Genomic DNA, 14497 nt, shown 5'->3' on the forward strand with positions numbered 1-14497 from the left:
ACCAATATCCCTCATGAACATTGACACAAAAATCCTCAACAAAATTCTAGCCATCAGAATTCAACAACGTATCAAAAAAATAATTCACCATGACTAAGTGGGATTCATACCAGGTATGGAGGGATAGTTCAACATTAGAAAAAACAATGAAAGTAATCCATCACACAAATAAAACAAAAGACAAGAACCACATGATCTTATCAATTGATGCAGAAAAGGCATATGACACGGTCCAATACTGATTCATGATAAAAACTCTCAGCAAAATAAGAATAGAAGGAAAATTCTTCAACATAATTAGAAGCATTTATACAAAGCTAACAGCCAACATCATCCTAAATGGAGACAGTCTGAAAGCATTCTCCTTGAGAATGGGAACCAGACAAGGATGCCCTTTATCACCACTCATATTCAACACTGTGCTGAAGGTCCTAGCCAGTGCAATCAGGCTAGAAAAAGGAATAAAGAAATTGGTAAGGAAGAAGTAAAAGTATCTGTTTGCAGATGATACGATCTTATTATACACAAAAAACCTCAAAGAATCCACAAGAAAACTACTGGAACTAATAGAAGATTTCAGCAAAGTATCAGGATACAAGATAAACTACAAAAATCAGCTGGATTTGTCTATACCAACAAAGAGAACTTCGAAGAGGAAATCACCAAATCAATACCATATACAATAGCCCCCAAGGAGATAAAATACTTAGAAATAAATCTAACCAGAAACACAGAAGACCTATACAAAGAAAACTATAAGACACTACTGCAAGAAACCAAAAGAGACCTGCATAAGTGGAAAAACACACCTCGCTCATGGAAAGGAAGACTCAACATTTTGAAAATGTCTATTCCACCCAAAGCGATCTACAGATACAATGTGATCCTGTCCCAAATTCCAATGGCATTTTTTAATGAGATGGAGAAACAAATCACCAACTTCATATGGAAAGGGAAGAGGCCCCAGATAAGTAAAGCATTACTCAAGAAGAAAAACAAAGTGGGAGGCCTCACACTACCTGATTTTAAAACCTATTATACCACCACGATAGTCAAAACAGGCCAGTACTTGTACAACATACAGACCAATGAAATAGAATTGAGAATCCAGACATAAATTCATCCACCTATGAACAGCTGATATTTGATAAAGGCCCAAAGTCCATTAATTGGGGAAAAGACAGTCTCTTTAACAAACGGTGCTGGCATAACTGGATCTCCATCTGCAAAAAAATGGAACAAGACTCATACCTCATACTATGCACAAAAACTAACTCAAAATGGATCAAAGACCTAAATATAAAACTGAAAATGATAAAGATCGTGGGAGAAAAAATAGGGACAATACTAGGAGCCCTAATACACGGCATAAACAAAATACAAACCAGAAGTAACAATGCACAAACACCAGAAGAAAAACTAGATAACTAGGAGCTCCTAAAAATCAAACACTTACACTCATCAAAAGACTTCACCAAAAGAGTCAAAAAACAACCTAAGACTGGGAAAAAATTTTTGGCTACAACAAATTCGAATCAGCGTCTAATCTGTAACTACAAGATACTGCTAAACCTCAGCAACAAAAAGACAAATAACCCAATTAAAAAATGGGCAAAGGATATGAACAGGCACTTCAACAAAGAAGACATTCAGGTGGCTAACAGATACATGAGGAAATGCACACGATATTAGCCATTAGAGAAATGCAAATCAAAACTACAATGAGATATCATCTCACCCCAACAAGGCTAGCATTAATCCAAAAAACACAAAATAATAAATGCTGGAGAGGTTGTGGAGAGACTGGAACACTTATACACTGTTGGTGGGAATGTAAAATGGTACAACCACTTTGGAAATCGATTTGGTGCTTCCTTAAAAAGCTAGAAACAGAAGTACCGTATGATCCAGCAATCCCACTCCTTGGAATATATCCTAGAAAAATAAGGGCCTTCACATTAACAGACAGATGCACACCCATGTTCACTGCACCACTGTTCACAATAGCAAAAAGACAGAAACAACCTAGGTGCCTATCAGTGGACAAATAGATAAACAAATTATGGTATATTCACACAATGGAATACTACGCAATGATAAAGAACAATGATGAATCTGCAAAACATCTCCTAACGTGGATGAATCTGGAAGGCATTATGCTGAGTGAAATTAGTCAGTCACAAAGGACAAATATTGTATGCGACCACTATTATAAGAACTCAAGAAAAGGTTTAAACACAAAAGAAAACATTCTTTAACGGTTACAAGGGTGGGGAGGGAGGGAGAGGGGTATTCACTGACTGTATAAGAATTATCTCAGGTGAAGGAAAGGACAACACACACTACAGGGGAAGTCAGCACAACTGGTCTAAACCCAAAGCTAAGAAGTTTCCTGAATACGACCAAACACTTCAAGGGATAGAGTAGCAGGGACCGGGGTCTGGGGACCATGCTTTCAGGGGACATCTAGGTCAGGTGGCATGACAAAGTTTATTAAGAAAATGTTCTGTATCCCACTTTGGTGAGTGGCGTCTGGGATCTTAAAAGCTAGCGAGCAGCCATCTAAGATGCATCAATTGGTCCCAACCCACCTGGAGCAAGGGAGAATGAAGAACACCGAAGACACAAGGAAAATATTAGCCCAAGAGACAGAAAGGGCCACATAAACCAGAGACTCCATCAGCCTGAGACCAGAAGAACTAGATGATGCCCAGCTACCACCAATCACTGCCCTGAGAGAGAACACAACAGAGTCCCTGACAGAGCAGGAGAAAAGTGGGGTACAGAACTCAAATTCACATAAACAGACCAGACTTAATGGTTTTACTGAGACTGGAGAGACCTCAGAAGACACAGTCCCTGGACTCTCTTGTGAGCCCAGAACTGAAACCACTCCATAAGTCAACTCTTCAGACAAAGATCTGACTGGACTATGGGACTATGGGACATAAGAGTGCTTCTTAGCTCAAGTAGATACATGAGACTGAATAGGCAGCTCCTGTCCGGAGGTGAGATGAGAAGGCAAAAAGGAACAGGAGCTGGTTGAATGGACATGGGAAATCCAGGGTGAAAAGAAGAACTGTGCTGTCACATTGTAGGTAAGAGCAGCTAGGGTCACATAGAAATGTGCGTATAAATTTTTATATGAGAAACTGACTTGAACTGTAAACTTTCACTTAAAGCACACACAAACAAAAGATGATTCTTTATCTTAATCTTCTCTCACTAATCATGTATCTCACACATACATAAATCTTTAGCCACAAGAGTCAAGTCAAGCATGCCTGGTAGTATTTTTAAATATGAAAAGTATACTTACTTTCAATTCCTCTAGATGCAAAATCTTTTCCATGGGCCAAATGGTAATAATGAGAATTATTCAATAAAGCCTAAAAGAAATTATTGTTCATAAGCAGACTATATACAATCAAAAAAAAATACTTATGAAATGACATTCTTTATGTGGAATAGTACACAGGACTATATACCAATTCAGTTTCTGTTCTTAGGCAATTAATCTAACACAAACAATAATTATGTAAAAGACATTCAACAAAGAAAAATGAAAAATAAGCACGTTGACTTTCTTTAAAAGCAAAGGAATAAGCACACACTTCAGGGTGGCAGGTGAAAAAAGCAATCGTGTTTACCTACATAAAGGAAGAATTTACTACCTATTATCTGTCTCACTGGTAAAGAGAAGCTAATAAGAAAAAAATGGAATATCAGTTTTTCTGAACGGAAAGCCTAGGCACAGAGCCAAAGAAGGTATTTCAGGAATATGTGGCAGACTAGAGGAACTACTCTTAGGTTTTACAAAGGAAAACTGTATTTATCATCTGTGAGTTTTTTTTTTAAATAACTGCGTTAGTCTAATATTCATTCTAGCCTCAACATATCTTTCCAGTTGGTAGCTAATGAAGAACTGCTGCACTGTATTAAACGTATGCTCACCTTAGAAGGGATACAACCAACATTCAAGCAAGTGCCACCAAGTGTTTCATTTTTCTCAACGCAGACTGTCTACAACCAAAGAAAACATTTTTTAGCTGCACAAAACCTACAAAGTTCCAGTCCATTAAAATTCCAAACGTATTTGCCATAACTGTTCTGCAAAATATGCTTCTCAAGCTGTGTTTTTCAAAGACTAAAATATAGAGCCCTTTATAATACATCATTTGAATTATACTAAACTCTTCCAGGTTAATTCAGAAGTAAGTTATTCTAATAGATATTTTTATTTAATATTACCAAATGCCACTTTTAGTTCTATCATTACATCGTCCAAAGTGTGATTAGAAGCCAAAATGGAAAGTATTGGGAAGAAGGGAAAAATAATGGATTTCACTTTCCATTCCATGAAAATACTACAACCCAATGAATCTTCTCTCCATTAGTATTAAATACACTCCAGAGAGTTAAGAAATTTATTGTACTTTTATCCATAAAGTATTTTGTCAACACGATCAACTCTATCCCGATAAAAATGAATCAGCATCTAGTTTGAGTGCAGACCTTACCTTGAAGCCTAACTGGGCAGCTTTAATAGCAGCAACATATCCTCCAGGACCAGAACCTATTACTGTTACATCAGCATCAACTACAATAAAAGCAAATTGACATAAAATAGTAAACTGCTCAACATTTACTAAAAACGGCTCAACTGAAAAACAAAAAAACCTTCTGATATTTCAACCTCCAAGTAAACACAAATAACCAGCATTTTCTATACAGTACTACTTCATTCCTATGTATCTGATGTTCTTTGATGCTACTGAAAATGGCATCATTTTTTAAATCTCACGTTCCATTTGTTCATTATGGTATATATAGGTACAACTGAGTTCTGTATACTAACCTGGAATCTACTGACCTTGCTAAATTTTGTAGAGGTTTTTTTTGTTTTGTCTGTGGTTAAGTACATATGTAACAAAATATTGGGCATTTCAACAATCTTCACATGTACAGTTCAGTGACATTAATTATGCTTATCATGTTCAACCATCACCCTTTCTCATTCTCAAAATTTTCCATCACCCTTAACAGAAGCACTGAGCATTAAGCATTGAGACCTCCTTTCTCCCTCCCGCCTGCCCACCTTAGTAACCACTAATAAACTTTGGTTTCTATACACTTGCCTATTTTAGACATTTTATGTAAGTGGGATAATACAATATTCGTCCTTTCGTGACTGACTTACTCAGTATAATGTTTTCAATGTTCATCCACGTTGTATGTAGCGTGTATCAGGACTTTATTTCTCTTCACGGGTGAGTAACAGTCCACTGTATATATGAATGTATGTTTATATACTCATCTGTTGATCTGTAAAGCTGTATTTAATGATAACTGACACGCATTTAGTGACGCTAAACCTCCAGAAAACAGCCTGAATGATGGGAAGAGCCTGAGCTTTGGAATCTGATATATTTGACTTCAAATCATAGCGCTACCACTTCCTAATTGTGTGACATTGGCCAAGTGGCTTAACTGTTTGTAATACAGGAATAATAACACTGCCTTAAGTGACTGATATTTGGATTGAATAATTTTATGTAATATCTTTGTGTTTTCAGTAAATTTAAGACTCCTTTTCCCTTTCAGGTTCTTAACTTCTGAAATATCAAAAAAAAATAAGTTTACCTATATTGTGAACATTATTTGAATATTGATAACTTTTGTATACCTTAAGATAATAAGCTAGCCAGAACATTCAATTAACTATTCTGGACATTTATCATATAAAGATCAAACATTGAAAATTAACTTTGATCAGCAACCCTTAAGAATGTAACAACTGTAATACTGATGTACAAATAAGTGCAATTATTCCCATTCTCTATCCAATTTCAAACAAAGCAACAATGACTTTTAAGAGTTAGGAGACAGTTATATCCCTCATCCTCCCCTTCCCTTATTTACAACCCCAATTAGTCTAGCATTTAGCAGTTTATAACACATATTCACATACATTCTCATGTTTTATTCTCAGAACTTCCTATGAGGAAGGTAAGGGTGGTATAAATATGACCAATCCACAGATAAAGAAACAAGAGATTCAGGGAGTTCAATTAACTTGCCCAAGGTTATCTAGCAAGCAAGTGGCAAAGACAACTCTACTTCTAGTGGTTTTTCCATTATTCAATACTATTCTACTCCTTCATTTCAACCATCATAAACTAAAATCCTCAAGCACAATAATCAAGCTTTATAATTACTAGCTATGTGACCTTAGGGGAGTTATTTAACTTGCCTTACCTCTCAGTTCTTCACCTGCAAAATACAGACCACAAAAAGTCTATTTCACAGGGTTGTAATACAGATCAATCAGATCATGTATGTAAATACCTTAGCATGGCACCTGGAACATACATAGTATGTACTCAACATGTGGTATACACATTCTGATCTACAAAGATGACAGTTTTAATTTTGTACCCCCATACATACACACACACTCTCTCTCCCCACTAAGGGAAAGGAGGGCTAGCATCATTCAAAAACATCTGCTGGCCTGAAAAGAATCATAGACCCTCTACTGGAAGACATCTAAGAAATTACTGAAACCAATTATCCATAAACCTAAGAATCTTTCCAGCCGAATAAATGAAAGTACTGATTCTCCTTGGTTATATCAGATAATAATTAGGATTACCCAATACATGAAAAATAAATAAAGTCAGTCCAATACATGAAAAAAGTATTACATTAATTTTTACTGATCCATTTGTGATTTCTGGCCACCCTGCTTGGCTCACTGATTCATGTTTAGAAGTAAATGAATTAAAAAATTTATTTAGTTTTAAAAATTGAACTAAATGATGACCTATACAGTATCCCTTAATTTGAGCTCTAATTTTTTAATTTCACAGAAATGTAAATACAAACTACAAAAATGGGTTTATCTGCTGAATTAACATCTTTTCTGATTAAGATACATAGGTTAAAAAAAAAAAAAACACAGAGGCAAAAATAACCATTTTTACAGATTTCTGTCAATCTTCTGCAAATTTTTATAAAATTTAGATTTTGCCATATAAATTTTTTTACTATTTTAAAAAATGATATTTTATTGTGTTTTTGGTGACAGTTTACACAGTAAATTAGGTTCCCATTTGTCAATTTCTATACAAATTGTTCAGTGACATTAGTTACATTTTTTACATTGTGTCAACATTCTCTTAAATGTGTTCTGGCTGTTCCATTTCCAGTACTCTAGTTTCCCTGCCCCCTTACCTTCTCATCTTTGTTTTAGAGTAAATGTTCATGTTTTGGTCTCATATAGATGGTTTTTCAGTAGAACACCATACTTAGAGGTAATATCCTTTGTGTGCCACTTTGTTGTTTCACTGAAAGTTGATCTCAGGGGAATAGTTTTGGTTCCAGGTTTAAAGAGTGTCTCAGGGCAATAGTCGCAGGGAGTCCTCTGGTCTCAACTGGTCCAGTTAGTCTGGACTTTTTTAACAATTTGAGTTTTGTTCTATATTTCTATCCCATTCTATCCAGGACCCGCTATTGTGATTCTGGTTAGAACGGCTGGTATTGGTAGATGGGTACCATCTAGTTCTTCTGGTCTCACGGTAGATAAGGCTGTGGGTCCTGTAGGCTATTAGACTGGTAGACTTGTTTCTTCTCTGAGATTCTGGTCACCCTCTTACTCTTTAGCTCTTGACAGGTAGAGACCAATAGTTGTATCTTAGATGGCCACTCGTAAGCTTTTAAGGCCCTGGACACTACTCACTTCACTAGGATGCAGAACATGAACTTTGTGAACTATATTATGCCAAATGACTGAGATGTCCCATGAGATTAAGGTCCTAAGCCTTCAAACCTAGAAAACCAATCTCATAAGGTGTTTGGTTACGTCTGAAGATTACCTATAGCTATGTCTTCTATGAATATGTGTGCCTGCATACACATATCTGTACTTAAACGTACATATACACACTTCTGTGTACACATATGTACAAAATTATATTCTTCTCACTTCTCTATAACAAGATATTATATGTGTATAATTTGCACGTTTGTTATAATTTTTCAAAAACATTTTACTGACTACATAACTGAATTAAATATTATACATTTTGAGCTCTTAAGTATGTATTTTTATTTTTAGTCACTGATATGCAATATACACAGTAAGCCCACCATACAAAAATGAGCAATACATTTAGTTTAGGAAAGAACTTATTTTAGTAAGCAAAGCCAGGAGAAGTGAGAACAGATAAAAGAGAATAACCAAGAAACAAGGGTTTTATTTCCTAACTGACTGTAATCTTGCACTTTTTTTTTTAAATATAGAAACTGCCAAAGACTCAAAACAGTTCACTTGTCACTGAAAATACTAAATGTACCATCACAATGTCATGAAAATTTTAGGTAGCACAAAAATGAAGGAAAAAAAGCACAGTATTTGTCTAAAGATTTGTGAGCAAAGAATATACGAGTGTGTGATCCAGTGACCTCCATTTAACAGAGCAGGAAAATAAGGCTGGGAGCAGCTAAATAACTTGCACAAGGCTACACAACTAGTAAGTGATCTAGCCAAGATTCAAACCAACACCTACATCCTGAACCCTATGCCTGTATACCACTGTGTTCTACTGCCTTCCAAGAACGCTCAGATGATCCCATAATCTCCAGGGTGATCAGAAACTCCAACTATGACAAAAAGAAGCTGTTTTACTATCAGAATGAAATCAATAAATATTTATGAATGCTGCCCTATGAGGAACTCATGGCTACCTTCAATAACCTTACAGTGTAGTTAGGGAAAACAGGTACATATCAAAACGTAGATAAACCAAGGTTATTTGTAAAATTAAATAAAAAGAAGAATAGGAAAAGAGATGAAGAACAGGAAAAGAGACATAATGAAGTAATCATGAATTACCAAATTCACTAAGTGAGTATGAGGTACTTAGTAAGAGAAGTATGTATCTGGTAGGATGGCCGTGAGGATTAAAGACTGCGCCTAACACAGAACCCTCAGTGCATCAGTTATTATTATTGTCCTTGTTAGAGTCCTTATTTTGTGCCACACCATACTGGATGCTTATGCTAGAGCAGTAACTAAAACAGACATGGTCCCAGGGCCTATTTATTCAATAAATATGTACTGAGTACCTACTGTATGCCAGATATCATTTTAGGTGCTAACAAAACAGACATGATCCATGCCCTGATGAAGCTTGCATTCTTGAAGAAACGACAGCCATTAAACACCTAACATGAATATAAATATGTAAAGTGCTTGTTACTTTGTCCATCCAAAAGCTTTACACACTTTATATATATGAGTACTAAAGGATTTACAATTTACTCAATGACAAAGGATCACTAAACTGACTCAGGAGTGTTCAATTAGTCTATTCCATTAAAATCTAAGTTTCTGCTTGGGACTGTCTACATACAGTAGATACTGAATAAATCTTTGTTGAACGATTCCAAAGGCAGAGATTTAGTCATGCAAAGTCTTTAAATTGTAGCTGTGGAAATGAAAATCTAACATTTCTCCTGTTGTGTGAATGGAAAAGAATAACATTCCCATTTAATAAAAACACATTGGAGAAAATGAGTATGTTGTTGTTCCTGTGTGCCGCTGAGTTGATTCGGAGTCACAGCGACCCTACAGAACAGAGTAGAACTGCCCCAGAAAGTTTCCTAGGCTGTAATCTTTACGGGAGCAGATCACCAGCGCTTTTCTCCCACCCAGCGGCTGGTAGGTTTGAACTGCTGACCTTTCAGTTAGCGGCTGAGCACAAAACCATTGCTCCAAAAACCCACTGCCGTCAGGTCAATTCCAACTCACAGAAACCCTATAAGCCAGAGTATTACTGCCCCATAGGGTTTCCAAGGAGTGGCTGGTGGATTTCAACTGCCGACCTTTTGGTTAGCAGCCGAGCTCTTAACCACTGCACCACCAAGACTCCTTAAAAATGGGTACGCCAGATCTAACTTTTTTTCCCCACTGTCAAACCAGTATGTTTGTAAAGGATTTCTTGACTTGTTCAAAGCTAGGATAAATCACTCACTCACTGCTGGTCAATGGTTAGCGGAATCTCTCTACCTTCTTCTCAAAATAAAATATTCCAAATGATAATGGTTAGAAGACAATTAAGGATACAGGATAAAATTCTTTCACAGAATGCAGGGAGGCTGATGGTCACAGTTCACTCCAGCCAACGGTTTCTACGATAAAGCTTCAAGACATCATATGCAGTTTTACTTATAATTTATAAGAGTACATCCAGTATGTCAAATAGATAATTAAAAAAAAAAAAAGATCAACATCCTTGGTACTAAAACCACCAGCTGCTGTCGAGTCAATTCTGACTCGTGACAGTCACATATGTGTCATAGCAGAACTGTGTTCCACGGGGTTTTCATGACTGATTTTCAGAAGTAGATCACCAGGCCTTTCTTCTGAGGCACCTCTGGGTGGACTCAAACCTCCAACCTTTTGGTTAGCAGCTGACTGCATTAACCATTTGCACCAGCCAGGGATGCCCATCCTTGATACTGGGAGGCCAAAATACCTTAATAAAAAGTCCATTAACTTTCTGTTTTAAATATTTAAAAAATAAAATACATATCCTTTACAGAAAACTTCAAAAATGTAAAAACGCATAAAAAGGATAATATAATCAATAGCTTCCTTTCAGAGTATATTCTTATAGTCTTTAAAAATATGCTTTTGATAAATAAATCAATATTTTCACTCAGGATTTCTAAAGTCATCCCACTATTCTAAACAACCAATATATTCACTCTTACCCAGTAGACGGAATTAATTTTTTAAAATGTAAACATATGAAATACTCCCCTGCTCAAACTCCTTCAGCAGATTCCCATCACACCTGGAGTAAACTGAAAACTCACTGTCCTGACTTATAAAGCTCTCCATGATCTAACCCCAATCCACCTCTCTGATTTTGCATTTAATGGGTCTCTGCTCCAGCCACACCAGTCTTCACAGTTTTCCTTAAACCTCACAAGCTAATTCCCCCACTCAGACCCTTCTCACTGTTATTTCCCTTTGCCTGAAATAACATCCTCACTCTCTCACTTAACTCAGCCCCATGTTCAGACATCATCTCCCCAGAAAGGCCTTCCCTGGCATCCTATCAAAAACAGTCTCCTTTCCTTCCAACTACCTGCTTTAATTTTCACTTATCACTTCCCAAAATATTTATCTGTTACTTGTGTACTATTAGTACCTTACCACCAGACTATAAGTTCCATAAGAGCAGGGCTTTGCCTTGTTCACTACCTGGAAAACACTAGGTGCTCAATAAACGTTCAAATGAATATATGAACAAATGAATTCTAAGAGAAATTATTAATGGTTATTCTAATATTCCCTTTCTTTTACATTTAAACACAAAGGAACTATCAACTAATATAAGAAAAACTGTTTTGCTAAAAAGTACTTACTTGGTTGATCTGCATAAGTTCTCAAAGGCACTGCAGAAACTCCCTGTAGGCCATGAGATATTCGACTGAAATGGCCTCTCTAGAAGACAGAAAGTAAAGCTCCTATTATGTAAAATATGAATTCAAAACATGACTACTATACCAAAAAACCCACTGCTGTCGAGTTGATTCTGACTCATAGCGACCCTACAGGACAGAGTAGAACTGCCCCATAGAGTTTCCAAGGAGGGCCCGGTGGGGTCAAACTGTCGACCTTTTGGTTAGCAGCCACAGCACATGACTACTATAAGTTAATGAAAACACAATGATTTTAGGCAAACCTAATAAGCATTGTTAATGTATCTTCCATTGCAACACAGAGGTTACACTATCAATTTCTCCTCTTTGACAGCAACAATCATTTAAACTTTTCAATCTCAGCTCGCCACACTATCTTTTTATTATGAATATTCAACAAACAACTTCATACTTACGCTAATAAGAAATGTATTCAATGGCGTAAGTTTTACTATGTTTTCAGAAAGCAAGGCTAATTTTTTACTGCCAGTGATCATTTTGATGTCATAATTAAAACTCTCTGTCATGGATTGAACTGTGTCCCCCAAAAATATCTGTCAATTTGGCTAGCTCATGATTCCCACTATTGTATGATCGTCTACCATTTTGTAATCTGAGGTGATTTCCCTATGTGTTGTACATCCTATCACTACGATGTAATAAGATGGATTAGTGGCAGTTATACTGACGAAATCTACAAAGTTTGATAGTGTCTTAAGCCAATCTCTTTTGAGATATAAAAGACAGAAGCAAGCAGAAAGACATGGGGACCTCATACCATCAAGAAAGCAACACCGGGAGCCTTTGGACCTGAGGTTCCTGCACGGAGAAGCTCCCAGACCAAGGGAAGACTGATGAATCACAAGGACCTTCCTCCAGAGCCGAAAGAGAAAGCCTTCCCCTGGAGCTGATGCCCTAAATTTGGACTTATAGCCTACTAGACTATGAGAGAATAAATTTCTCTTTGTTAAAGCATCCACTTGTGGTATTTCTGTTATAGCACCACTAGGTGACAAAGACACTCTTAAAGTCCTAACTTAACTACCTGAATAATCTACATTATGACCACCCTCTTGTACTTGTCGTTATTGTTTCCTAACTCTAATCTCCCATGCATGTATGGTCCATATTTACCTAGAACAATCTATGAATATGTTCCCTAGCCATCAACTAATCTATCACCACGGAGTCGATTCCAACTCATAGCGACCTTATAGAACAGAGCAGAACTGCCCGATAGGGTTTCCAAGAAGCAGCTGGTGGATTTGAACTGCCGACCTTTTGGTTAGCAGCCAAGCTCTTAACTACTGAGCCACCAGGGCTCTGACTAGGAATAGAAAATTAGACAAGGTAACTTAGGAAAATACGTTAAATAATGCACTCATATACTCGAACTACTATAGTTTTACACTTTGCACCACAGTCTCTGCAACAATCTCTACATGTGGATGGCAATAATTTCCTAAGAACAATGAGGCACAAAGAAAACAAATAGCTCCTATCACGGCAGGCAGATGGCAGACAGTGACAAAACCTACACTGATGTTGTAATGTTCTCTATTCCAAGGCAACTCTTGTACCTGAGCTGAGGTCAGGACAGCAGATCTAAGAGCAGCAGACTAAATGTCAGTCCTGAGTTTTCGTCCCAGCTTTACCCGGCATGAAAAGCATGACCTCTAGCGTGTTAGTTTCTGGAACTCTGGCTACTTACTTTTGAAACAAGGGGGTATGACACCTATATTATCTGTAAAGTCTCCATCAACACAGTACCCAGCCACCATCTCACACACATACAGTGTGGCTGCAGTTGATACACTGATAAAAGGGAAAGCTGTCATGATAATAACCCATGCAATTAAAAATACCAGTCTCTTGGGCGACCTGAAGGATAGCAACGGACTTAGTTTGAAACTGCAGGCAGTGAAGGGACTTTAGAGAATTCCTAGGGCCATCTGTTGGGGTTAACTGTGTCTGGGCCTTTCAAGTAGAGGCCCCAAGGTTGCCCAGTCACTGCAAAATTCAGTCACTCCAGGGCCGGGATTTAGTTTAGGAAAAGGGCAGAAAGTATAGAGCCAGACCATACGAGATAACGGCGGCTTATCCTTCTCCACCAAGGTGGAGAGCCCTGTGTGTGACCCGCTTGCCCCTTGGCTAGGGCTTAGGGGTGAGGTGTGTGAGACTGTTGGTCGTAATGACTCTCCACAGCCCCGTCCCGGGCCCGCCGTAGCCGAAAAAGGAGCCGTTTCCTCCCACCCGCGGCCTTGGCTGAACTGGTAGAGGCGGGATCGGGGTTGTCCAGCCAAGCCGCCGGCCTCTCCTACCACCACCAGAGTTAGGCCGCGTCCCAAATCCAGTCAGCGGACCTCTTTATACCTGTGGCTCTGCACGACCCCACCCAGTAGGCCCTCACCTTGGCCAAGGAGCAGCACACACGACTCCAGCTCTGCATTTTGCTCCCGTACTTTCCTTGCTGCCAACGCTTTCACCCCCGCTAATCACCACCGCCACCTTGCCAACGTCTCCCCGCCCTGCGCATGCACAGGCGCTCCCTGACGTCATCGCCTGGAGACAGCGCGATTGGCCCGCGCTGTCTGGGCTCCGGATGAAGCGTGCTAGTCAGGCTAGGCGTCGTGCGCTGTCGTAAAGAGCCTAGTGCTTTGTGGCAGCAGGGCATTGAAGGAGCGTTTTGGGGGAATGGTGTTAAAATGTTCGGAGGTGAAATGTGAGCTTATGCTTGGAAGACAACATAAGCAACCAAATAAAACTACCGTTTGCTTAATGGGCGCTACAGAGTGTAAAACTTGGCAAGCTCTCGGTTGTGCTAGGCATTCTTCAGCACTTTTCAGGCATCATCTCACTTCATTCCGACAACAATCACACGAAGTAATAGGATTTACATTTCTTGGGTGAGGCGCAGAGAGTTAAACAATACTCCCAAGGACTCGCAAGGAGAAGATAACTGCAGCCCTGAAGCTAAAGCTTTTGGTCTAAAGTACTGCTT

The 14497-nt window shown here is 38.3% G+C and overlaps 1 protein-coding gene across 2 annotated transcripts in view; it reads right to left on the reverse strand.

Moving 5' to 3' along the window:
* The window catches only part of DLD (dihydrolipoamide dehydrogenase), a 33202-nt gene extending 19115 nt beyond the window's left edge, over positions 1-14087 (reverse strand). Inside the window, exons 1-5 of one of the 2 annotated variants that reach the window (XM_004382592.2) lie at positions 13907-14087; positions 11440-11518; positions 4521-4600; positions 3955-4023; positions 3320-3389 (exon numbers count right to left, since the gene is read on the reverse strand). In XM_004382592.2, the coding sequence (XP_004382649.1) occupies positions 3320-3389; positions 3955-4023; positions 4521-4600; positions 11440-11518; positions 13907-13945 (337 nt within the window). In that variant the 5' untranslated portion in view covers positions 13946-14087. Of the gene's footprint in view, positions 1-3319; positions 3390-3954; positions 4024-4520; positions 4601-5200; positions 7117-11439; positions 11519-13906 lie in introns of those variants that run through there. The other variant, XM_023737043.1, reaches the window with a different exon arrangement.
* Between the last annotated feature and the right edge of the window lie 410 nt (positions 14088-14497).

The sequence above is a fragment of the Trichechus manatus genome, unplaced genomic scaffold (assembly GCF_000243295.1).
Source record: "Trichechus manatus latirostris isolate Lorelei unplaced genomic scaffold, TriManLat1.0 scaffold00096, whole genome shotgun sequence".
Classification (NCBI taxonomy): Eukaryota; Metazoa; Chordata; class Mammalia; order Sirenia; family Trichechidae; genus Trichechus; species Trichechus manatus.